The 27,896-nt window shown below is 39.3% G+C and overlaps 1 protein-coding gene and 1 long non-coding RNA gene across 2 annotated transcripts in view; both read left to right on the top strand.

Moving 5' to 3' along the window:
* Positions 1–27,896, top strand: part of LOC114506931 (ATP-binding cassette sub-family A member 3-like) — a 309,809-nt gene that overhangs the window by 182,909 nt on the left and 99,004 nt on the right. Inside the window, exons 21-22 of the mRNA XM_028524874.2 lie at positions 15,389–15,605; positions 26,034–26,204. Coding sequence (XP_028380675.1) covers positions 15,389–15,605; positions 26,034–26,204 — 388 coding nt within the window. The remainder of the gene's footprint in view (positions 1–15,388; positions 15,606–26,033; positions 26,205–27,896) is intronic.
* On the top strand, positions 5,003–5,859 carry LOC118499627. The gene is made up of 2 exons (XR_004902132.1): positions 5,003–5,287; positions 5,529–5,859. It is a non-coding gene; the product is annotated as an uncharacterized LOC118499627 (long non-coding RNA).

Genomic DNA, 27,896 nt, shown 5'->3' with positions numbered 1-27,896 from the left:
CCCTGGGAACACAGGCCATTTTCCACCACCCCACAGAAATCTGAAAAGCCAGGGAAGTGCAAGAGAGCTAAAAACCTTGTGATTTGGCACCACCTACTGGAAAACAAAAGAAAGGCTTCTTATCAATTCACTAGAAAAGTGCCACTCATAAATAGATGCCTAGACAGAGAAGGAATCCATCAAATAACATAAATAACCAAAGTAACAAGGCAGCTCAGAAAGAAAACAAAAAAATCTCCATAAATTTTACTTAAAGGCAGGAAATATGTTACTTAAATGACAGAGAATTTAAGATTTCAGTTCTAAAAAAACTCAGTGAGATGCAAGAAAACACAGAGAGTCAGTTTAATGAGCTCAGAAACAAAATCTATGAACAAAATGAGTACTTCTTGAAAGAGATTGAAACTTTAAAAAAGAACCAAATACAAATTCTGGAGATGAAGAACTCAATAAAATAGATCAAGAATGAACTAGTGAGCATAGGAAATAGAGCTGACCAGATGGAGGAAAGAATTGGTGACATTAAAGATATAAATCTAAAAATGACACAGAGGGAAGAAGAGTGAGACTTGAGAATTAAAAATAAAAAATAAAAGAGCTCTATAAGAACTATCTGACTCCACCAGATAAAAAAAAGGAACACAAGAATAATAGGCATATCAGAAGTAGGAAAGTGGGACAAAGGAACAAAGACCCTATTTAAATAAATAGTTGATGAGAATTTCCCAAACCTATTGCAAGCACTGGATCGTGAAGTCCAAGAAAGAAATAGAACAACTAGTTACCTCAATCCAAAGAGGCCTTTTCCAAGATACACTGTATTAAAACTGTCAGAAAGTGTCGACAAAAAAAAATTCTCAAGGCAGCCAAGGCAAAGAAGAAAGTAAACTATAAAGAAAAGCCCTGTAGGTTATCATCAGACTTCTCAGCAGAAACTCTACAACCTAGAAGAGAGTGAAACCAAATATTCAAACTACAAAAAGAAATGACCAGCCAAGAATAACATATCTAGCAAAGTTATCCTTTAGATATAAAGGAGAAATAAAGACTTTTCCAGACATACAGAAGCTGAGGAACTCCATTGCAGTAATTCCATTTCAACAGAACACCAGAAGAACTCCATTGCAGCAACTACTCAAGGTGGTTATTCTACATGAAACAAAGAACACAAGGTTACAAAATTCTAAGATCTCCCCCATATCACAATTTAGATAGGGATACTTTGCAGCAACAAAAACATAGAAGAGGAGCAGGTACAAGTCTGAATTTTAAAGGGGGATGGAGATAAGATGCACTTTGAATAAAAAGAGGTACTGTATATATGAAAATTTCTTTTGCATTAAGCTAATGACAACCTCATCCAAAACTGGAAACATGACTTTTAAAAAAAGAGAAAATAGGAAAAAAGTATGGAATACCACTAAACATAAACAACAGAAACACAAAAGAAAAAAGCAATTAAGGCACAAATCTACCAGAAAACAAAAGATAAAAACATGACCACAGAAAATCCTGATGCATTAATAATTACCCTAAATATAAATAGGCTGAATTCACCAATAAAAAGGCACAGAGTAGCAGATGGATCAAAAAACAAAACCAAACCATGTGCTGTAGGAGGAACTCCTGCCCGCAGAATCCTTCTATCCACTGAGGATGGTAAATAAGTCATCCTGGACACAATCTTGCTATTCCATCAGCAAAGGGAATGGCAATTCCCTCTAGTGGAGAATGCCACAAGCCCTTCTCCCAAATGGCTTTTATTGGGAATGGTATGTGTAGGTGTACACAGCATACATGCATAGTTCATCAGTCAATGTCAAAAGGCTACAGTCATACAAAAACAGGTATTATCTATAGATAACAATTGAAGGAACACAGAGATCTGTCATAGGTCAGGGTCTGTTAGCCATGCTGATGCCAGAGGGTCTTTAAGATATATTTCATAAGACAAGGAGTTTACCCCTTATGCCTTGAACTTAAACATTCAGTTTATATCACCAGAGCTATATAAAACAAAGCAGAGCAAACTTCAAAGAATACAATGTATTTATCAGGCCTGGATCCCATAGGAACCCTTGGTGTTAGAGTCAGGTCATGTCTGCCACCTAAGTTTTTACACGGTTTTCCAGGGAGAATTACTAGATCCTTTCAGGGCTGCTCTTACAGGGCTACCTAGTCTCAGAAACCACACAGTGGTCCCCAACATCTCCCCCTTTTTTGTTTGTTATGGCAACATAACCAAAGACACTGGTGCTGCTGTAATCAACAGGGTTATGCTAGGCAGAGCAGGCTTCAAAAGACAAAATGTACATTTTTTCTCAGGCCAGAATTGCCCATGGGAGCCATTTGTTCCAGTACAAGTCTGCAGCTGCCTCTGGCATTGTTTTCATGCTGAGCCGGGCATGGGGAGAAAAACAGCCAAGAGATTAGGAGACTTCCTACAGACAGAATGAGGACTCAGGCTATGACAAAGCCAAGGGGTGAGGGTCTTTCTGCCCCTTCTCTATAGTCCCGTCTTTCCCTGATGGTCTCTTCATGACTGTGCCTGTCTTAGGTTGTTCATCCCTTGATGAATCTTACCTGTCATTGGCTAACCAGTCATCCACCCATGCCAAGCAGGGGGAAGTGAAGGAGGCAGGAGCTGTCCTTCTGCCAAGAGGATTGGTCCTGTCTCCTTAGTGTCTCATGGCCCCAAGGCCTTTTCATTCAGCCTTAGCTGTGGGACTCTTTTGTCCATTAATGAGGCCACAGTTCCTGAAACCAGGCAGGATGGCTCCCAACATCTCCCCCTTTTTTGTTTGTTATGGCAGACATGACGGTAAGTCCGATGAAGCCAGCTACTTGCTCTTCACTTATATGATCCTAGAAAACAATTTGTCCATGTACTTCAAGGCACAAAAGACCACAATGATTAGGAGGAACCCTATAGCCCCCATGACCCGACACCTAAATTTAGTTCTTCAAAATAAGTCTTTAGATCAAGCCATTGTAAGTTGTCATGAAAGGTCTGAAAGACCTCTTGTTCAGTGAGCCACTTAATGTCCTGAAGTTGCTGACATAGCTTAAGCTGGAGTCAATCGATTTGTCCCTTGAGATTGGAGGAAAAGGCTCCTCGCAGGTGATGTTGGGCCTCCTCCCATGAGTGCTGACTGGAGTTCCACTCAGAGGGGAGGGGAATGACACACAGCTTAGAGAAGCTGGGGTGACAAGTAAGTTGTTGGCAAGTGACAAGAGCATCCTGCCATTCTCCCAGCCATATTACTGCAGACTATATGGCTGAGAGCCTGACAAGGACTTCCTGGTCAATACATATTTGTTGGATCATTTCTTGAGTTGTATTGTTGAGGGGGGCATCAACAGCATGAGCAGTCTGGACAGACTCAGCTAGAGCAGTGGCAACCACTGCAGCAGAGGCAGCTATAATAGCAAGAAAACAATACAAGCAATGAGAGCTCCTAAGAAGTACCACACTCTCACTTGAGAGGATGGTTGAGGGTGGCCATGCCTCCTGGATCTTGCCATTCACCTGTCACTATGGGTAATATTAACTAGCAGCCAGATTTCTGTTTGTCTGTAAACTACAAAAACCATGGTGAGATTGAGTTGAGTGACATTAGCATGGGTAAGACAGCTAGCATAGATAGAGCCAGGGGAAGTATAGAGACTAAATATCATAGAGTTATTATTATAGGTTAAATGGGGCATCCCTGGGATGGCTAGAAAAAGATAAGTATGACAAGTATATACAGTAACACAGGAACTATTAGCATTCTCTATAATATAATAATCCATTCCAGACTCCATCTCTTCATTACATTGAAGGTGTCCTAGAAGATGTTCTATGAAGGGGAGTCCCATTTTCCAAGGGCTAGTGTGATTTAGAGAAGTTACTCTTATAATAGGAGCTCCAGTTCCCCCACCATACCACCCTATACTACTGTATATAATATTAGGTTTGGCAGGGACAATGGTAGAACCCATATTAGCATGCACTTTCCACTTGGCACCCCAGTTTTCAGCTGTTAATGGGGTATTAGGAATCAATGAGTGAGGGCTGTTGATCTCTACACAGTGGCCAAGTGACAGGCTTAGTAGTTTTTGTCTTAATTTCATAAAGAGGTACATCCAAGGGGTTATTATTGTCCTCACCTGTTTCTCTTTTAAAGCCTATGGTTCCTATCAGGAGACATTAGTTCGAGACCCCTTATTGACAATGGCATGTGCATACCATTTGAAGGTATAGGTAGACATAGGGTGTCAGATAATGTGGAAAAACAAGCAGGTAAATGTTCTGACACATAGATAGTATTCTCAGGGACAGATAACCAATGTTGATTTTCTTCTAAGGGTCCATCTGGTGAAAGCCAGATACCTCCTGTCCATTTAGTATCTTTGCTAGATATAGGAGGCTCTGAATTCCACCAGGTATGGAGCTTAAATATAGGTGGATCAAGGATATGGCTCTAGTAAGTATGCTGAGTTTCAGCAGTGAGGCCCAAGACTCCAAAACAAGCTAACAGGACAAGTATCAATATGGTCTAGATGGCATTAGAGGACACTACTGACAAATAGGCTAGAAATTGATTTTCAGGAGTGTCCTATACCCCTATATCCTTCATGACCTCTTCAGCCCTGTTATTCAGGGTTTTTGAATCTTCCCACATGATCCCTTTGGGTTCAGGTGGTGGAGTGGTCCCCATGGCCTGCTTCTCCCAATTCTGGTGATGGGCCTGAATCCAACATCGGTGCTTGGTCACAATCATCTGGGACAGCTGGTCAGTCAGGTCCTTGAGATGCCAGATCCTCTTGGTCTGAGTCATCCTCAAGGGTTGGTGAGGTTTGTCTCCTGTGGTAGGATTTCACTCGTTTAGCAGGTAGCCACAAAGGACCTGTAGGGACCGAAACACAAACATACCCTCTCCCATTTTAATAATTCAACTGGCCTTTCCCATTTTCCTTCTCCCAAAGGATCTCTGTACAACACTAAGGGATGGGCCCTTTATTATCTACCTTTTGTCAATTGAAATGTTTCTTGATTGGTGTATTAAGAGAATTATCACAATTAAGAAAATTCTAAGTATACATGGCCAGCATTATCAGACTTCTGGGAGAGGTTTCCTGGCTCCCCTTTTTTTGTTTGTTAAGAAGAGTTTTAAAAGTATGATGGGCACATTCAACAATTCCTTGGCCTGTGGGACTATGACAGATGCCTGTTTTGTGTTGAATTTCCCATCTTCATAGAAATCTTGAGTGGGTTGGGCTGTATACCCCAGTCCATTATCAGGTTGTTGTTGTTTTTTTTAACTTTTTTTATTTTATTTATTTTTTTAAAGATTTTTATTTATTTATTTTTAGAGAGGGAAGGGAGGGAGATAGAGAGAGAGAGAAACATCAATGTGCGGTTGCTGGGGGCCATGGCCTGCAACCCAGGCATGTACCCTGACTGGGAATCGAACCTGTGACACTTTGGTTTGCAGCCCACGCTCGATCCACTGAGCTACACCAGCCAGGGCATCCATTATCAGTTTTAACTTGTTGTGGACAGCCCAGATGGCTAGAAGCCTCAAGCCAATGGGCCTGCATGTTCTTAGCTGATTCACCTGTAAGGGTGAAAGCATGTAATACTCTGGAGAAAGTATCAATAGAGACATGAATAAATTTAAACTTCCCAAAAGGGGGGTAATGGGTGACATCATTTTGCCAGATTATTTGTGGCTCTAAGCCTCTGGGATTAATTCCAATAGAGGGCAATGCCTTACCTAAGGCCTGGTAAAGAATCTGGACATTCTTTAATAATTTGTTTGGCCTGAGAACATGGGAGTTTGAACTCCTTGCAAAGTGCATGACGATTTTGATGAAAAAATTCATGGTAGGCAACAGCCTTTTGAAAAGTATCTACTATGCTTACTAGAGCATCAGCTTGGGCATTGCCTTTAGACATAGGACCAAGAAGGCCTGTATGGGAACACATATGAGTAACAAACAGAGTATGTTCCCTTTTATCTAACAAAGTTTGTAAGGTTAAAAATAGACTGAGTAGAGGAAGGTCAATGAATCCCTTAAGGAGAGCCCGGTCTATATGAAGGAGAGTATATGCAGTACAACCAGAGTCACAAACCATATTTAAGGGCTCATGAGGACACTGTTGGATAGTCATAATGGCTCCTGAGAGCTTGACCCATTGAGTGGAATTATGACCATAAGAAATACAGTGTTTCCATTCCTCATTTTCCCTTCAGGTGATGGTGCCTTTCCCTGTTTTCCCTGAGCCATTGATAAAAACAGTCCTTGTTTTGGGGGTAGGGGTCTTACTAATTTTTTCTTTAAAACAAATATTGAGAATTGGGATGTTTTGTAATAATTTGTCCAAGGAGAGGCTACTTTCTATTTTGCCAGCAAAATCTGTGATAGCACATTGAAATTCTAGAGACTGGACAGCTGTTGTAGATTTGGGGTAAGCAGGACATGAATGATGGCCAGAACATGGCCAAAAAGTCATTGAGTTGTCACATCCTTTAATAATAAGCTGGCATAGAGCTATAATATAAGTGGTAATAGTATGTTGAGGCTGATGAGAGAGAAATAACCATTCTATCATGCCTAACTGAGGTAATAGTTGACCAATTAATCCCATGCGGGTACCTAGAGTCAGAAAGCAGAATAGCCTGGTGGGAAATAGGCAATTAACTCTTGTGAGCTGTCTTTTAGTAATATGTTGGCTGACAAGGTGCAATTCTTGGAGAACCTAGGGGGACAAAGTTCTAAGGGAATTTAGGTCAGAGTCTCCTTTTAAGTTATCGAATAAATGAGTAAGCTGATGGGTGGTAATTTCTAGGCTATGTGGAATCCAGTTAATAACACCCAATAGTTGCTGGAGTTTATTAAGGGTTGAGCATTCTGGTGGATTAATTTGGAATGTTTGAGGCTGAATTGTCCAGTGAAAGAGAATGTCCCCCAGGTATTTCCAAGGCTCAGATTGTTGGACCTTTTCAGGGGCTATAATTAAGCTTGCATTAGACACAGCTTCCTTTAAGTTTAAGTCTTAGCTAGCATCTCAGAAGACAGGGCAGCAATGGGGCAGCAATTAGAATATCATCCACATAATGGTATATTATAGAATTAGGGAATCTTTCCTGGACAGGCCATAAGATTTGGTGGATGAAATTCTGGCAGATAGTTTGGCAATTTAGCATGCCTTGAGGCAGAACTTCCCAGTGGAATCTCTGCAATGGTTGAGAGTTGTTAGGAGCTGGGACAGAGAAAGCACAGAGTGATTACTCAGCCAAGGGAATTGCAAAAAGCAATCTTTTGCCCTGGCTAGCATAGCTCAGTGGATTGAGCACAGGCTGAGAACCAAAGCATCACAGGTTTGATTCCCAGTCAGGGCACATGCCTGGGTTGCAGGTCACGGCCCCCAGCAACCGCACATTGATGCCTCTCTCTTTGTCTCTCCCTCCCTCCCTTCCCACTCTAAAAATAAATAAATAAAATCTTTTAAAAAATCATTTTTTTAAAAAAGCAATCTTTTAAGTCAATGACTAGAAATGGACAATACTTAGGAAGGCAAGCTGGATTTGGGACTATAGGTTGGAGGGCTCCTATTGATTGAAGTATCTCATTAATTTTTCTAAGATCAAGTATAAGCCTCTATTTCCCTGATATTTTAGGAACTACAAAAATAAGAGTATTCCACAGGCTGCTAGATGGCTCAGTGTGTCTTGCCTCTAATTGTTGTTTTACTAATTCATGCATTTTTTTCTAATCTCTCCTTTTTCAGTAGCCACTGATTGACCCACACAGGCATATCTGAAAGCCATATGAGGGGTAAAGGAGGTATCTGAACAGTGACCATTAGTGAAAATGTGGGAGGATGATTTTCATTCTCCACTGAGTAAGAAGGTCTCATCCCCAAACATTAAGTGAGGGTAGAAGGACATAGGGCTGAATTTGCACTACCTGTCCATCAGGGCCATAGTACCTGAGGGATCAGACTCTTCTGTGTGGTCAAAAATTGCCTCCTATACTAGTTATGGATATGTTGACCTCTGTTAGAGGCCAATTTGGAGGCCATTATTGGCTAGAAATTACCGAGACATCTGCACCTGTACCTAGTAGGCCATGGAAGGTTCTGTCTTTGACTGCTATTCCTAAAAAAGGTTTATTTAATTTAGTGGAGGTGGTCCAAAAAACAGATTGATTATTAGTACTACTGAAGCCTCCTTCCCCTCTTAATATTTTGAGTATTTGGCACTGTATAGGAAAGAAGAAACTTAGTTATATGAATTTGGGCAGGAACAACATGCCATCCAAAGGCTCCAATCATAATTTTGATTTCTCCCTGATAATCAGAATCAATTACTTCAGGTTGGACTAAAATCCCTTCATCGGTAATGCTGGATCTTCCTAAAATCAATCCAACATTGCCCTCAGGCAATGGTTCCTATACCCCCATAGGAGCTAAGAGAATTTAATCCTATTCTTTTAAGATAAGTTCTTGGGTAGTAACCAAGTCCAATCATGTGCTCTCCCTTGTGGCAGCGCGGAGACTGGTGACTCAGCATGTTCCTGAGCCCAGAGCAGTTGATTGCTGCTGCAGGGATAACTCCTGTTGGGGTTCAGGACACCAAAGTAAGTGTTCCTCCACCCATTTCCCTCAAGTGGGAGCAGTTTGCCGTTTTTATCATATTGAGACCTACACTCTCTTGCCTGATGTTTACCTTTGCCACATTGTGGGTGGTCTTTACTGGGCGGATTCTTTAGACTATTCTGTTCTCTGTTCTGACACTCCCAGATGTCCCAGTCTGCCTCAATTAAAGCATTTAATTTCCGCTTTTATGGTAGCCACTAGCAATGTGGTTCGATGTTGTTCCATGCCCATGTTCTGGTAAGCCTTGATAAATTGACTACTACTAGTGAAAGTTAGTTTGAGAGGATTGAGTACAGCCTTACATCCATTATTTGCATGTTCATAAGCCAATTCTAATAAAAGGGTCTCAGCTGCTTCCTGATTCTCAACCTGTTTCTTAATTGCTCCTTGCAGTCTATCAATAAAATCTAAATAAATCTATGTGGCTCCTTGCCAAATATTAACGAAGGAGTGTGGCCCCTGGGCTTTAGCCCCAGGATCATCTTTAGGGCACCGAAAGCAGCCTGGGAGCATTGGGAGAAATCTTGAGGGTCCATTTTCACCTGCTCTTTGGGGGATTCATATTCACTAGTCTGGAGAAGCATGTTAAGTTGAACTGGATTTCCACTGCTGTTATGCTGTTATTTTCCACTGCTTGGTGGCAACAGCATTCCATATATTTTGAACACCATACAGAAAATTGGGCAGGCGGGCGTAAGGACAGTCCTAGCTAAGACAAACCAATCACAAGGGGCCAGCCAATATCCTTCAGTGATGGCTGATAAGAACCCCGTAGTGTAAGGTGACTGAAGCCCATTGTCTTTAATACTGTTTTTTAAGTCTTTGTATATCTCAAAAGGCAAAGGCTCATGCATTGGCTGCCCGCGCTGTTTAGTGCTATCCCATCCTCTCAAGAGACATTGTTGCATATCTGTGGTGGTCTGGCTAGGGGCTGATGGTGGATCTAATGGAGGAAGAGGGGTGAGGAGGGGGGTGAAGGTAAATCCTAGAGACAAATCTCAGAGCAGCCAGGGCAGCCACCTCCTTCCTCCGTTTGCGGCAGCTGAAAAATGGTCTGGATTTAAAAGTGCCACCTGTTTCCTTTACTTGGAAAGACAGACACCCTGCTATTTCTGGGCTAGCCTTTTCCTCTCTTTGCAAGAGTGGATTTTTATTATTAGGTACAGCAACCTTGCCTGCCATCATCCCATAGGTCCCTTCCTTTTTGTCTAAGCTTTCCTGACCATGATGGCTTCTAGTATGAATAGGGATGAGAACTGCTCTAGCTAGGCTCCAGGTCAACAAATTCTGATGTCCTATTAAGGCTTCATTCTCCTGGTACCATTTCAATTTCTGTCCTGCTTTTTCCCACACTTCTAAATCTAAAGAGCCTTTATCTGGGAACAACAGACAGTAGCTCTTTACTGTCTTTAATAAGTTAGTTAAATTCTGTTTTCCAACCTGACATCCCACAGCCTGGAGAAGCTGCTGAAGCAGTTGAGAATATATCTCCTGCTCCTTAGAAAGTCCCAAGCCCATATTGGTAGCTGGGATAGTTTTTTACTTTTGGTTTTGTCCTCCCTTGCTCTTGTTCTGCCTAGCTAGATCTGTAAGTGTCTTCTGACTAATTGCTAGGCGATGAGATAAATGTGGAGGGTCACAGAGTGCTGCTTGTAAAATCCTCCTTCCCTTATCTTAAACTAGTGTGAAGAGACATCAGGCAAGGCATGACCTGTTCCCAGGACTGGAGCAGCTCCTGGGCTTCCAGAAGAAGGATTCAGAGTGTTTAAAAGACATACTTTCCCATTGTTTTTCTTCCTGAGCTTTTTACTGTCTGAGAGGGCAGTGAGATCTTTTTCCTCCTTTAAATAATCAATTTAAATTCTTTCTGAGTAGAATCCTTATGATGTAACAACATTAGATATCTCATCCTATTTACCAGAGATTTAGCAAAACATTTTGAGACTAAGACTGAGCCATTCCTTTCAAAAGAGAAACAAAACAAAACCCAAGCAAAGACAAAATTCAAGAAAACCAGTTATTTTCAAATTAAATCCTCTGAAAGGAGGGAGTGAGACACTAGCCTTAGAATCTTATCTCACACCACCTGGTGCTAAAAATGACCCTGACAAGATCTAAATGGCATGAAGCCCAAATAGCAAATACATCATCTGAAACCAACTGGTACCACAAATACACAAAAGCCCGAACAGCAGAGACACTATCTCACACCAACCAGTACAGTGAATAACTTCTAGAGGCTCAAATAGCACAGCCCAAACAGCAGAGGCAGAAGATTCTAGAGTTATACAAAACAACAAATATCAAACCAAGTTTCCTAAAAGACAAGAAAGCAAATAGCCCTGATTCCACTTATCTAACGCATAATGACCACAAGAGAGGTGTCCCTGGAAGAAATCCCCTTTCCCTTATTTTAGACACATCTGGGCATAACCAAAAAGCTCTTGGTGCCACTGGTCCCTTATGTCGGATAAAAGGTGCTGAATCTTGTCTGTCTAGGTATGCCTGTCCCCAGTGATGGCTCATAGCCTCTGCCCCTGTTCAGGCACCAGATGTGGGAGGAACTCTGGCTCTCAGAATCCTCCCTTCTGCTGCAGATGGTAAATAAGTCATCCCGGACACAATCTTCCTGATCCAGCGGGAAAGGGAGTAGCAATTCCCTCTAGTGGAGAATGCCACAAGCCCTTCTCCCAAATGACTTTTATTGCCTTGAACTTAAACATTTGGTTTATATCACCAGGGCAATACGAAACAAAGTAGAGCAAGCTTCAAAAGATACAATGTATTTATCAGGCCTTGTTCCCATGGGAACCCTGGGTGTTAGAGTTGTGTCATGTCTGCCACCTGCATTTTCACCTGGCTTTCCGGGGAGACTTACTAGCCCCTTTCAGGGCTGCTCTCAAGGGGCTATAGTCTCAGAAAACACACAGAGTTGTCCCCAACAATGTGCTGTCTTTGGGACACACATCTCAGCTACAAAGACAAAGATAAACTTAAAGTGAAATGGTGGGAAATGATTCTCTAAGCAAATGGCATCCACAGAAAAGCAGGTGTGGCCTTTCTTAAATACAACAAAATAGATTTCAAGATAACAGAAGTAACAAGAAACAAAGATGGATATTTTATCAGGAAGACATGGAACTTCTTAATATATATATACACCCAATCAGGGAGCACTGAAGTATAGAAAGCAACACTAATAGAACATAGAGAGAAACTGACAAAAACACAATCATTGTAGGGGACCTAAATAGCTCTCTGCATTCCTATAGACTAAAAATAAAATTTCAGAGAAAAATAATTCCTTTTTCAACTGCTACAAAAAGAATAAAATACACTTGAACAATGATTAAAAAAAGAATAAAATACACAGGTATAAACAAAGGGTATTAAAGAGCTGTATATGGAAAATTACAAAACATTATTAAGAGAGATTGAAAAAGACACAATAAAATGGAAAGATATTCCTTGTTCATGGATTAGAAAAATCAGCATAGTTAAAATGGCCATATTACCCAAAGCAATATACGAATTTAATGCAATCCTCATCAAAATCCCAATGACAGTTTCAAAAGAAATAGAATCCCAAAAATCATCAGACAGCTATAGAACCATAAAAGACCCCAAATAGCCAAAATAATCCTGAAAAAAGCCAGAGGTATCACACTACCTGACTTTAAATTATACTACAGACCTATGGCAATCAAAGCAGCATGGTATTGGAAGAAAAACAGACACACAAACCAATGGAACAAAATTTAGATCCCAGAAATTAAACCACATGTATATGAGTGTGAGGGAGCTTAATCCAGCAGAGCTCTCCCAGCTGCCACAGATGAGAATAAGTCTACTAAGACATGATCTGCTTGGGGAGAAAAGGCTGACTGACTAGAGGAGAGACCTTTCTCTCAGAGGAGAAAGGTCTTGAGTCTCTCTCTCAATGGGATTTTATTGAGTTTAGTTTGCATAGGAATGCATATCAAAGAAAGGAGGTATGGTCTACAGATAACATTTATGGGACTACAGGGGTTCTTTTGAATCAGGGTGTGTCAGACAGGGTGATGCCAATCACCTTGGGAAGCAGACTTATTTTGTGCTTGGACCCTTGACATTTAAATTGAGAACATTCTTAGCAAATCATTCCAGGTTTCACAGGATTTAATGTGTTTTTTCTTAGGCCTGATTGCTCTCCCTTCCCCACCCCTGCCGCCGGGAATGGCCAGTTCCAGCATCCCTCTTTGGCATTGTTTCAGGCCTGAATCAGGCCAGGGAAACAAGGCAGCCAAGAGTTTAGGAGACTTTTTACAGATAGAATGAGGACTCAGGCTATGATAAAGCTGAGGGGTGAGGATCTTTTGTCCTTCTTCCATAATCCCCTAAGTCCTTCCCTGATGGCCCCTTCACAACTATGCCTGTCTTCATAATTGTTCCTTCCTTGAGGAATCCTACCTGTCATTGACTATCAAGCCATCCTCCAGGGGCCAAGCAGGGTGAAGTAAAGGGGTCAGAGGCTATGCCCCTGCCAGGAGGATAAGTTTTGTCTCCTTAGTGGCTTATAGTCCCAAGGTCCCCTAGCCATGGGGCCTTTTCACCTTTCAGTGGGGTTATAGCTTTGGAAACCAGGCGGGGTGGTTCCCAACATATGAGCAAGTACTTTTTGATAAAGTAGCCACATACACACAATGGAGAAAAGGATGTCCAATAAATGGTGCTGGGAATATTGGAAAGCCACATGCAAAAGAATAAAATTTTAAAATGAAATTAACTACAGTTCATCCACATAAACAAAAATTAATTCAAAACAATAAATTACATGGAAGAAAACATAGGTACTAAACTTATGGACCTTGTTCTTAGAGACTTTATGAATTCAACCCCAAAGACAAGGGAAGTAATAGCAAAGTAAATAAATGGGGCTATATGAAACTAAAATGCTTCTGCATAGAAAAAGAAACTACCAACAAAACAAAAAGGCTACCAACAAAATGAGAGAAGATATTTGCAAACACCAGCTCTGACAAGGCGTTAATTTTTAAAAACTCATATAACTCAAAATCAACCAAAAAGATCAAATTAAAAATATGAGCAAAGGACCTGAGCAGACCCTTCTCCCAAAAAGACATACAAATGGCCAACAGATACATGAAAAGATGTTCAACTTCACTATCTATTAGAGAAATACAAATCAAAACTACAATGAGATACCACCTCATATTTGTTAGAATGGCTGTTATTAACCAGACAATTAATAACACATGTTGGAGATGTTTTGGAGAAAAAGAAACCCTCATTTGCTGTTGGTGGAAATGTAAACTGGTACAGCCACTCTGGAAAACAATATGGAAGCTCCTCAAAAAATTAAGGATAGAGTTACCATATAACCCAGCAACCTCTCTTCTGGATAGCTATCCAAAAAGTTTGAAAGGATTTATTCACAAAGACATGTGCACCCTTTAATTATAACACTATTCATGGTGGCCAAGCTATGGAAACAATCGAATTATCCTTAAATAGAGGACTGGATAAAGAAGATGTGGTGTATATACACTGTGGAATACTACTCAGCCATAAGAAAAGATAAAATACTTCCCTTTGTGACAACATGAATGGACCTTGAGAATATCACGCTAAGAGAAATGTTAGATGAAAAAAATTCAAGAACCAGATGATTTCCCTCAGGTGTGGAATATAAAACTGAAACTCATAGACACAGACAACAGTATGGTGGTTACCAGAAGGAAGGAAGGAAGTAGAGGGACGGTAAAAGTAAAGGGGCACAAATATATGGTGATGGAGGAAGATTTGACTTTGGGTGGTGGGTACACAATGCAATATACAGATAATGTATTACAGAAATATACACTTGATACATATATGATATTATTAACCAATGTTACCACAATAAATTTAATTTTAAAAAGTAGATAGGCATGGATACTAAAGAAAGCCTGTTGACGCAGCATGTAATTATTTAGTAGAGTGGACTATGGCGGGGGGGGGAACAAGTTAAAAAAACAAAGAGTAATAACCAAAAAATTTTAAAGGATGGGAGTGGTATTTTGGAATGCCAATGTGACTACATTAAACAGTATAGAACCTGGAGACAATAACTTTGGCTAAGTTTGACTCTGCCACTTTCTAGTGTTCTTAGGCAGACCTCTAAACTGATTTGTAAAATGAGAATAAGATTACCATCTTGCTTACCTCACTGTGTTGGTGAGAAAGACACTGTAAAAGTAAAAATACTTAGAAAAAAATTAGAAATAGGTCTCAGAATTGCTGGAGTGGATGTGATGGGAGTAGAGGAATGGGATAGAACTAGGAGACCCAGTCTAAAAGTGGATAGCAGTGATATGTAAGGTATGTAGTCAAGAGGAAAAAGTCTTTGAAGGAAATAGTCTCTCTTTAGAGAAATAATCTACTTTCTGGGAAAGTTGATAATTAGGATTGTTGAGGGAACATATACTGATTTTGTTTATGAATTTTTAAAAAATTCCTTCCAAGGTAAAAAAAAAAAAAGGAAATAAAGGGAATTATTAAGGTCCTGCTACCTGGACTGCCCTTTGGGGAAGAGGATGACTGGGGACTTTTTTTGAGAGGGTAAACTATTTAATTAATGAATACATCTGTGGTAAATAAGGAGAGGGCTTGCTATTTCATTTTCTAAAGGTTCTGGCTTTCATTATTTTTACACTTAGGTTTTATTTGCCTTTACTTTCTGTACCCTGTGTGTTTCAGGGAGTGTTTAAATTCTGCCAGCTAGATATATATCTCACAGATTACCACTTCCTGGACACAATGCTGATCTTCATGCTGTATGGCTGGTCTGCCATTCCCCTCATGTACCTGCTGAGCTTCCTGTTTTCTAAAAGTACTTCTGCCTACATCAAACTTGTGTTGTTCAACTACCTTTCAGGCATTTTCAGTCTCCTCATAGATACCACATTTCAATTTGGTAAGTGTAAGGGCTTCATAAGATGCTTTCTTCCCCAGAAGGCAATAATAAGTAAATAACTGAGAACATTAATAGACAATTAAGTTCCAGGTTTTGGGAAAATCCTGAACTTGATGTAGAAGGCAAAAGATTTATACAATCTGAAGAGAAACCAGAGCATGAACTTGATGTAAGTCAATAAAAATTATTTTGAGTGCCTGTGATACTACTCCAGATTTATTAGAGTGGAAATCTTTGAACTGAAATGATGGGACTGAACCCAATATATAGGTCTCTTGACTAGATTCTTCCTCTCCATCTTAACATTCTGTAGCTCTCTCACATGACTTAGAGAATTGGCTTTGCACAAGATTTTGGGAATTTTAGGAGCATTTGTTCCTGTGATTCATTTGTCAGAACCAGACAGATAATAAACGAAAACAAAAGGGCAGATTTCCTCTTAAAAGGTCAGGCCTCAAAAAGTTAAAATAAATTATACCAAAAATAAATTTGACCCTAGACCCTTATTATCTTTAAAATTGTTATCCCTTGATATTGTGGCACTTGCTAGTGTGGTTACAACAGAGAAGAATGGTGAGGGATCTTGAGTTCTTGGGAGAGGCCAACAGTTTTATTCAGAAAAGATTCTATGGAGTGGCTCTTCTTTTCTAAATTAATGAAAAAGCAAAAGACCCTTAGCAACCAAACAAGATTGTCCAGAAAGAAGAAAAACTCTGTATGTACCTGATAGCCATACAACAAAGCCAGTTGCCCTTCCTTCACAGCCTGGCTTCTGCGGTATTCTCACATTTGCATCTCCTCTTTTTCCTTCTCTGACATGAGTTTGAACTGGATTCAGCACCTGATCAGTTCCTCCCTCCCTGTTGTCAGAGCTTCACAAACAGAGGCTTCATGCCTTATTGCCTTAGTCCTTCACCTGTCATAAAAGATTGAGTGTTTCATAGTAACAAGACTTAAGCTTCTGGGTAACAGACAAAAAAAAGTTTTAAGAGATTTGCATTAGAACTCATTCTCAAAGGAATCCTCACATTATGGAAAGCAAATATCTATATATTTTGCACACTTCTTAGAAAAGAAATATTGTGTCATATAGGTAACACTCCCCTGAAGGCATTTGATCCTTAACCTAGAATAAAATGATTATTTAAGGGACTAGAGAGAAATAGCTATATACTTGTATAAATATATAAATAAATAGATACAGACAACAGTGTGGTCATAACTAGAGGAAAAGGGAAGTACGGGAAGGATGAGATAGGCAAAGGGAGGTAAATGGGGGTGTAAAGAGACTTTTCTTGGGCACATGACAGAGGGTGCAGATGAGGTTTTGTTGAGTTGTATACACTTGAAACCTATACGGTTTTGTGAACCAATGTCACCCCAATAAACTCAATTTTTAAAAAGAAGAAGAAATTATTGTTTTGGAACGTTTAAAAAACATTGTTGGGGATGAATATTTCACAAACAGTCATGAATGGTGAGAGCAAAAAACAAAGCCAGTAGATTTGGAAATCAGAATGTCAAAAGAGACTTCCAGTGAAAAGCAGCAAAAAACTGCAACTGATGTTCTGCCAAAATAATGAACTGAGAAGAAAGTATGGAATTGGCATAGGCCAACAATAAAGTAGAAGTATGTGTCCTTGAAGGTAAGCAGGAATTAATGGCAGATTTGATGTGAGGTTATTGACAGAATCTGGTGACCTTAATTTTGCATTTTCATAAGATACGATGAACACAGACAGAGGTCAGAATAAAAAGCATAAAAGCATATACAACAAAGTTTTAGTAGCTTCCTATCTAGAATTGGAGGTTAAAATGTCTTCATGATAAAGGTGAACAGAATTTAAATAATGCCAAAATAGGACACAATAGGAAATTTACAGTGCTTGAATTTGACACTGGAATAAGGAATAGTAATTCTCTGTGGAATTTGTAACCACAGGCAAGTACCCATATGGGTTACTTCTGAAGTTATAGTACCTATGAACCCATGTAAGCCAAAAAAAATAATTTGATCATTTATTTTTAAATAACCTCAGTTAAGGGTTTGTAAGAACAAGTAGAAAGGACACATGGACAAAAACTGGGGGGGGGGGTGGCAATGGGAGGGAAGTGGGAAGGGCTGGGGGGCTGGGCTGGGCTGGGAGTAAAAGACAGAAAACTGTACCTGAACAAAAATTAAAATTTAAAAAATTAAAATAAACTAAAATAAATAAATAACCCCAGTTGATTTTGTCCCCAGGTGAGTGGTAAAAGTATGCACAATTCCCAGAATAGTCTCACAGGTAACATCTAGAAAACTTGAGGTCAGGTTAAAATAACCAAGGGAAAAAAAGAAGGAAGGCCTTAAGAGCAAATGCTAGCAAAACCACAAACTGTAAAATCAGAATCAGACCTGCAAAATTTAAGATTCAGGGAGTTTTAGAATAGAATATAAAATATATATTTTTAAAATATGTAAATAGTCACACAGAGTGTCAGGAATATGAGAAAATTACAGAATATATAATAAATAATAGAACATATATTATATATATGCATGTAATATAGACACATATATTACATATATATGCATTATATATGTATACATAGAGAGAGAACAAGTAGATTTGAAAGAAATCCCAATGAAATCTTGAAAAATTAAAAGAATTAATAATAATTTTCATTAAGAACTCATTAGATACAGGTTCCTGCAAATACAGAGGCATAGGTAAAAATGCTTCACTTCCTCCCATAACCAGAAAAAGGTAACAACCAATTAAAAAAAAAAACAGAACTGCAAAGCAATCAAACTACATGGAACTCTGACAACCAAGGAGTTAAAGAAACATTCATCCAGACTGGTAGTAGGGGCAGAGATGGGCAGCCAGTTGGAGAGGACACACAGGAAAGCAGGGACATAGGTGAGGTGGCGGTTGGCTGACCCAGAAACTAAAGACTCAAAACCTCTGGCTGTAAAATTCTGTGGGGGTTGAGAAGGCACTAAAAACTCCCAGGCTCACAGGAGAGTCCCTTGGAGAGGCCAATGGGATCCTAGAACATACACAAAGCCACCCATCTGAGAGTCAGCAATCCTGAAAGGGCAGAATCCACTTGTGGGAAGCAAGAAAAGTGACAGAAAGAACCAAGCAAGAGGCACTGTGCCCTCTCCAACCTCTCCCCCACAGACAGTGTGCCAACACAGCAAGGAGGGTTGCCCTGCCCTGGCAAATACCTAAAGCTCAACCATTTATCACATAATGGGTGCACCAAGAAAAAGAAATATGGTCCAAATAAAAGAACATATCAAAACTCCAGAAAAAGAACTAAGCAATAAGGAGATAGACAACATGTCACATGTAGAGTTCAAAACACTGGTAATCAGGATGTTTACAGAATTAACTGAGCTTGGTTGCAAAATGGAAAAAGAAATGGAGGCTACACAAAATGAAATAAAGGAAAATATACAGAGAACCAACAGTGGAGGGAATGAAATGGGGACTCAAATCAACAATTTGGAACAAAGAGCTGGGAAGTGGGGATAGCAGTGGTGTGTATGGGTAGGGCGAGTGGTGGAAGAGAAATAGAAACAACTGTACTTGAACAATAATTTTTAAAAAGCTTTAAAAATAAATAAATAAAATAAAAGCATTCCCCCAAAATCAATTGGAACAAAAGGAAGAAAGAAACATTTATCTGGAACAGAATTAAGAAACAAGAATTCAAGAAAAAATTTAGAAGAGGCTTAGGAACCTCTGGGACAACTTTAAATGTTCCAACATCTGAATCATAGGGGTGCTGGAAGGAGAAGAGGAAGAGCAAGAAATTAAAGACTTATTTGAACAAATAATGAAGGAGAGCTTCCCCAATCTGGCAAAGAAAATAGACTTCAGGAAGTCCAGGAGGCTCAGAGAGTCCCCCAAAAAGTTGGATCCAAGTAAGCACACACCAAGGCACATCATAATTACATTACCCAAGATTAAATGTAAGAAGAGAATCTGAAAGAAGCAAGAGAAAAGGAGACAGTTACCTACAAAAGAGTTCCAATCAGACTGTCAGCTGATTTCTCAAAAGAGACCTTACAGGCAAGAAGGGGCTGGCAAGAAGTATTCAAAATCATGAAAGGCAAGGACCTACATATCCAAGATTATTCTATCCAGCAATGCTATCAGTTAGAATGGAAAGACAGCTAAAGTGCTTCCCAGATAAGATGAAGTCAAAGGAGTTCATCATCACCAAGCTGTTATTATATGAAATGTTAAAGGGATTTATCTGAGAAAAAGAAGAAGATCAAAACTATGAACAGTAAAATGACAACAAATCCACAATTATTAACAACCAAACTTAAAACAAAAACAAAGTAAGTAAACAACTAGAACAGGAACAGAACCACAGAAATGGAGATCATTTCTCCAGGGAGAATGGGGGAATTCAAAAAAAATTTAGAAGAGGCTTAGGAACCTCTGGGACAACTTTAAATGTTCCAACATCTGAATCATAGGGGTGCTGGAAGGAGAAGAGGAAGAGCAAGAAATTAAAGACTTATTTGAACAAATAATGAAGGAGATAATAAAGGGAGAATGGGGGAAATGGTACAGGGAGTAAGTAGAATAAATGGTAGGTAGAAAATAGACAGGGGGAGGTTAAGAATATTATAAGAAATATAGAAGCCAAAGAACTTATATGTATGTCCTATGGACATGAACTGAAGGGGGGGAATGTGGGTAGTAGGGGGTATGCAGGATGGAGGGGAATAAAGGGGGGAAAATGGGACAAGTATAATAACATAATCAATCAAATATATTTAAAAACTTTTTAATTACAAAATTTTACTTACCTAGTTATATTATGTAGTATAGTCAGTGAAAATTTCCAAAGCTACTTGTAATAGTAGGCAAACCATACAACATCATAGAAGGAGATATTAGCATACCTCTCTTGTAACTAAAATACTAAGCAGGGAAAGAAATTCAATAACTGATATCTATTGAATAGTTAATAAACCAGTCAATGGGTATATAGAGAACATAGGATCTCAAACCCATGTTTTAAACACACATGGAGCCTTTACATTTAAACTGATTAGATGACATGCCATGAAGACTAATATATGACACATTCATTGCCATTTTTAATTAAATTAGTATTTAGTAAAAAAAATAGCTAGAAAAAGAAAACACAATTAGAAATTTTAAAACACATTGTTAAATAATTGATGGGCCAAAGAGGGAATCATAATATAAACTAGCAAATATTTAGAACTGTAGTAACATAAATACTGCACAGCAAGATATTTTATAGCTTTAACTACTACCATGAAAAAGTCTAAAACTTAATAAATTGTCAAACTTAATAATTTAGAAAAATAGTAGCATAGTAAAAACAGTAGAAATAATGAACAAATAAGAAAAAAATTAATCAAAGAAAAAACAAATGTATACAATAGATAATACCAACAACCTCACTAAATCAGATAGTTAGAAGGATTGTATAATTAAGATAAATATTAGGTATAAAAATATAAAGTGTATATATTTGTTACACATTAACAAATAAGATGATATAACAATCATCTTATTTGAAACAATGTCAAGACAACAAATCTAAGAACTTCAAATTGTTACATTTCTAGAAAAAAAATGAAATTCAGTAAATCTGATTTAAGAAGTATTAGAAAATTCAAATTGTACTACAAGAATTCAAGTAGTTCATAGTTTAAATTATTTTAACAAAGAAAACACAAGGCCTAGATTACTCTACTGCTAAGTTCTATATTATCTTCCAGCTAATAGAGAGAAGAATAAGATAATACTTCTAACCACTTCTATGAAATTAACAAAAGCCATAAACTAACAAGATAATCATTAATTAATTTCCTTCATGAACACAGATTCAAGAATTGTAAGCAAAATGTTAGCAAACTGAATCTAAGAAGGTTGCTTTTATATTAGAAAATGTATAGATAAAATTCCTATTTAATGGGTTAACAAGAGAAACATAATTACTATCACCATAGATGCAGAAAAATCAATTATACATAATAAAATATATTGGTGAATAGGATTAGGGGGAAAATACCTAATTTTATAAATGGAAAACTCTATAGTAAATATAATATTCAATGACTCATTAAAACCATTTCTTTCAAAAAATGAAGAACTGGATGAGAGTGACCACTTCTGTTAAACATTATGCATTAGGTCTTAGTCACTTGTGTAATGTAGAAGAAAAATAAAACAAATGCAGAATGGAAAGAAAGAAACTACCATTCAAAAATGCTACAAATCTGAGGAACTATTATTAGAGTATGGAAAACAGATGCCAGGGCCAGTCAAGTGGGCACATGAAACATGGCTTCACTAGGACCCTGTAAAGAATTGGCATTCCAACAGTGTGCATCTAGATGGCCACACCAGATTTAGAGTATTGTACAATTTAGTTGATTTATATTCCATTCTGACCAGTCAATGCCCCTACTGAACTGGATATTTATTTTTAACAACACATTTTTGTCAGTTTTTACCTTTTCCCATCCCTAATGAATCATTCATTATTTTATCAGGTAAGATATTGTTTCTCTTCCTCACAAAAGATCTTTCTCCTCTTTGGAGATTAGAAGATAGTCGTGATTGCCACTGTGACATGGACTCCAGTTCACAGTGTCCACGGTGTTATGGCTGAGACAAGACAAATTCACATGACTACTGAGTCCTGTGGAGGAAAAGGGATGGCACAGCCACTTTCTCAAGGGAAGAGCTCTTCAAAATGCCTCGGCCACTCGCTCAAGAGGAAAACACCCTGAATCTTGTCTTGACAAGCTTATATTGGCTATAATTTGCATAGGAATACAGGGCATATATGGAAAGCTCATCATCATTGTCAGGCAGTAATGATCAAATAAATAACATTCAAAGAAACTGAGGGCCTATTGTGAGTCAGGGTCAAATAGCTAAAGGGCCATAAAACTTTGGGGAAACAAACTCATTTCATGCTTGAACCCTAGTCATTTAAATTGAGGGTATTAGCAAAGGTTTCGCAGGATTCTATGCATTCTTTCATAGACCTCATCACCCCAGGGAACCCACCCTTCCCAACAGAGGGCCGCACCGATCTCCTGCATTGTTTCAGGCTTAGGTCCAGGAGGGGAAGTAAGACAGCCAAGAGATTAGGAGGCTTCTTGCAGACAGAATGAGGACTCAGGCTATGTCAAAGCCAAGAGGTGAGGGCCCATCACCCCCTTTCTCCATAGCCCCCCAAGCCCTTCCCTGAGGGCCCTCACGTGACCATGACTGTCTTAAGTTGTCCCTTCCTTGAGGAATCTTATGCATCACCAGCTAACCGGTCATGCACTGGGGGCCAGGAAAGGTGAAGTAAAGTGGGCAGAGGCAGTGCTCCTTCCAGGGGGATAAGCTTTGTCTCTTCAGTGGCATAGGGTCCCAAAGTCTCTCACTCAGCTATGGGGTGTTACAGCTTCTGAAACTGTCACAGGTGGGCACAGGTAACCAGGTTCTTAGTGATCAGGACAAAGAATTGAATCGAACACCCAGAGTTCATAGAAGAGAACATGGGAGCAGGCCGACTCCAAGCAGAGATTGACCTCATGGGCTAGAGGGACTTTATTCTTATAGGGTGGATCCCCCCTGGCTAGTTTTGGTGGGCTTTTACTGAGTATATACAAGTAGTTGCATTACTTTAAAGCTACTGCACATGTGGTTTCCCATGATCCTCCCCGATTGGCCACCAGGGAAGAGGGTCCCACAATGCTACAAAATTAATCCCCATTTCTCCTGGGGTCCCCCTGTACTAGGTTCACCTTTCCCTAAGCCAGAGAATTATAGCTCTCCATGCTAGAGATTGGTGAAAAAGAAAAGAGTTATTTATTCAAGTTATACAGACTAAAAGTAATGACTTAATGTCTTTGTTAAAATCCCAAAGTCCCTTGAAACACTCACAAACACACACAGTCCTTCCTTCCCCCCTTTGCCCAGTCTGGGGTACCGTATCTCAGGAAAAGAAATAGAAGTCCGTGGCTTAGGCAGCTCTCGGTTTTTCCTAGTAATCTGTGCTCAGCTGGTAGGCCTTCCTTAGTTCCCAGCACCATCAGCTCTGTTGCTGGGATCTCCAGCTAAAGCCGCATGGTGATTCTTCTCATGGCTGCGAGGGGTGGGGGGGTGATCCCCCTTTCTGGGAGAGCAACGACGGCAGCAGCAGCAGCACCACCAAGAGGGCTAGCGCCGAGCTAATCCTGTCCTGGCCAGAGCAGGTGGCTGGGAGGTTGGCTGAGCCCAAGCAGTGAGAGTGCGGGCGCAGAGTGCAGAGGCCTGGCGGCCGGGCAGTGACCTGGTGCTCCTGAGTCACTTACTGGTGGCCCCTTCTCCCGGCTGAGGCTGCAGAGCTGGCTGGGGCTTAGAGCCTGGCGGTAGAGGAGCCGCAGGCGGCTGCATCGCGGACGGTGTCTGCACAGCTGCGGGAGTCCCCACTCTGCTAAAGCCGCATGGTTCTCTCTTCAGTGGTTACTGTCCACCCTGCACTGCCACAGCTGCATGGTTCTCTTCTCAATGGCCACCAAGTCTGGGTTTTAAATCCCTGTGGCCAATCTTCTTCTGCAGCCCCATTTCCGACTCCTCCCACACTCGGCTTCACAAGCCAGAACTCATATCCTTCCAGCTTTACTGGGCTGCCATTATGAGTCTGGGCAGGTGTGGCCCCATGTCATGGAGCCAATCTTCTCTGATCTCCCATGCAGGCACTGTAACTCGGGGGACCTGCCCCCCCAGTTACATCTTGGTGGGGAAGTTACTTCCATTCCCCTGGCTATTTAACATATCTATGCAACCAGTTAAAGGTTATAGATATGTTAAATGACCAGGCCAGAGGGTAGCTGCAAGGCTGTTGCTATGCGAAACAGCTCTCAATGGCCCTGCTTCATTTGTCCCTTCCCCCAACCCACACCTGGGGGGTGGGGGCTGAGGACATCTTAAAATCACCTGGACACCTTGAGTTTTGAACTCCATTACAAATCCTTCTTTGGGGGACCCCTTGGCTGCACCCTCCTACAAAACCAGACAAGGTGGTTCCCAACACCACTGGGTGAGCCCAAAAGACACCAGAGTATACCTGTACTGTGTAGTATGATAGCCACTAGCCACATGTGGCTATTTAAACTTACATTTAAATTTATTGAAACTAAATACAATTTAAATTTCAGTTCCATAGCTACACTAGCCACAATTCAAGTGCTCAATAACCATATGTGCATATTAATACGGCCATAGAGCTTTTCCATAATTATGAAAAGTTATATTAGATAGTATTGATCTATAAAATTAGTGCCATTTTTGGTGTCTGTTCAAGTGGACAATATCCAAAATTCAATCTGGATCACTTATTTGTTTCTGTATCAAGTTAAGTTCTACACAAGACAGAATTAGTTTGGCTTTGGCACTTGAGATTTGTGTAAGGTTTTCTTAGACCCCACCGAGGAAATAAGCAGCCAATTAGCCATGGAAACAGGCAGATGAGCTTTATTGTGGAAGTTTGTGCTCCTGGGCGACGTTTTCCCCGCCCGGAGAAGGGGCTAAGAAAAGACCACGTGGGAGGAGGGAAAGGCTGGGAGTTTTATTTGGCTGGACTTCGCGCGGGATCCAAGGATTGGTTCTTGGTGAACAAAGAAGCAACTTAGCATTGGTGGCTCCTAGTCTGATGTCAGTCACCTCTTCTGGGTCAGAGTTCAGTTGCCATATTACTTGTAGTCCAAATGGTGGCCATATTTGTAGTCCAAAATGCTAATTGTAACTAGATGCCCACTTGTCCTACCCTGCCCATCCTGACAGTTTGACTGTTTGATCATTTCTATTTTGCTCAAAATGTCTTATGTGAATTTTCTTTTCAGCCTTTTATTTTCTTCCCCCAAAACTGAATTAATTATCAAAATTCTGAAATTCCATTTCACAAATTAAGCATGTTCATATCTCCAGGAACTTAGCCTCTAATTATTATTTATATTAAATACATGCTTTGGAAAGATAATAGTTATCCACTAAATGGTTTTTTTGAAGATTTTTGTACTCTTGAATAAATTATAGTTTTCCTATTTGTTCCCTACTGTTGAATTTTAGGCTGTATTTCTTATGTTTCCCTGCCTTACTTGATTGATTAGATTTCAAAATGTGAAAAATAGACAGTAGTTGATTTATGTTCATAATGGGTGCCAGGAAGATTTACATGGATACCCACTTAATCAAAAAGACTTTTCAGAACTCCTCACTTATCAGCATCAACCACCATGTGTTATCAAAGGGAACAAACCTTTTCGGAACTAATTAGTATTCTTCAAGTGTAATCATCTGGTTGTTAATTCCCTGATCTTGGATTGATCATAAATTGGAAAATTTGTTGTCCTGGGGATAGTACATTTCCCTATAATGATATCCTATCTTATCTTTTTAGAAAATGAACATAACATGTCAAATGCCACCAGAAACTTCATACTTACGTCATTATTGCTTTTTCCCAATTACAACCTGGCGAAGTGCATCACTGACTATTTTACTTTCCACCAGATGAAAAAATGGTGCTCCATAAAAAAACCTGCTGCCTACATAATTTGTGATAAAGAAAGTAAGTATCTTGGGAGTTCCTAAATTTCTAAGAAGTTATTCTCAGGATCAGCCAATGAGAAATGAGGGAAATCTGCCCTTACTTCAAAAGAGAGAGTGAGGCCACATGTTCAGGACATAGAGTCATTTTACAAGGCTGGGGATAAACCCTCATAAATACAATAAAATCTTAAAAGCAAAACAAATTTAAGGTAAGTTTAAAGTTGTCATTAGATGCAGAACTGAGCTACTAAAAATAAATCACCTAATAAATTTACATATGTTATTTTAAATCTTCACAAACTCAAGATGTATTTTTAAACTTTATTTCTATTATTGACATAATTAGAGATGTCTCATGTTCCCTGCCCTTGCCCATTTTTACCCAACCTATTCTGCTTCCCTTATGCTATGAGCACACTGATATCTGTGCCTGATATTAGAGTTATGCAAATACAATCTTTGGCCAATTCCCTCACCTTTTATCCATTCCCTCCATTCCTCTTCCCACTAACAACTATCAGTCTGTTCCATATGTCCATGCCTCTTTTGCTATTTAGTTCATCAGTTTATTTTTTTCATTAGATTCACATATAAGTGACATTTCACATATATCTTTCTCTGACTGCCACATTTCATTTGGCTAAAAACCTTTAGGTACACGGATACTTTCACAGGAGAATTTTTAAAAACATTCAAGAAAGACCTAACCCCTATTCTTCTCAGATTATTCCAGAAATTCAAGAAGATGGAAGACTCCCAAACTCTTTTTATGAAGCCAACATCATCCTAATTCCAAAACCAGATAATGACACAACATAGAAAGACAGCTATAGACCAATATCACTGATGAATATAGCCACAAAAATCCTCAACAAAATATTGGCAAACAGCATCCACCAATACATTAAAGGAATCATACACCATGATCAAGTGCTATTCATCCCAGCAATGCAAGAATGGTACAATATTTTCAAATTAATAAATGTAATACATCGCATAAACAAAAGGAAACACAAAACTACATGATCATATCAATAGATGCAATAAAAGCATTTGATAAGATACAGCACCCACTTATGATAAAAACACTCAGCAAAGTGGGAAAAGAGGGAACATTCCACAACACAATAAAGGGCATTAAGAGAAAAGTACAGCCAACATCATACTCAATGGTCAAAAACATAAAGCTTTCCCACTATGATCAGGAACAAGAAAAGGATGTCTGTTTTCACCATTTCTATTCCACATAGTATTGGAAGTCCTAGCCACAGCAATCAGACAAGAAAAAGAAATAAAAGGCATCCAAATTGGGAAAGAGGAGGCAAAACTGTCATTGGTGGCAGATGACATGCTACTGTACATAAAAAATCCTGTAGACTCCACCAAAAGACTACTCCATGGTATAATAAGTGAATTTGGAAAAAGAATGAGATACAAAGTCAATATGCAGAAATTTAAAGCATTTTTATAAACCAACAATAAAATAAGAGAAACAGAAATAGGGGGAAAATCCCATTTGTAATAGCAACAAGAAAAATAAAGTACCTAGGAATAAACTTAACCAAGAAAATAAAACAACTGTACTCAGAAAACTGCACAACATTTCTTTAGAAAGAAATTAAGGAAGACACAAACAAATGGAAGCATATAATGTATTATAGATTGGAAGAACTAACATCATCAGAATATCCATACTACCCAAAGCAATTTA

Source organism: Phyllostomus discolor, chromosome 3, assembly GCF_004126475.2.
Source record: "Phyllostomus discolor isolate MPI-MPIP mPhyDis1 chromosome 3, mPhyDis1.pri.v3, whole genome shotgun sequence".
Classification (NCBI taxonomy): Eukaryota; Metazoa; Chordata; class Mammalia; order Chiroptera; family Phyllostomidae; genus Phyllostomus; species Phyllostomus discolor.
The sequence above is the reverse complement of the archived record's forward strand: the minus strand, read 5'-3'. Positions and strand labels throughout refer to the sequence as shown.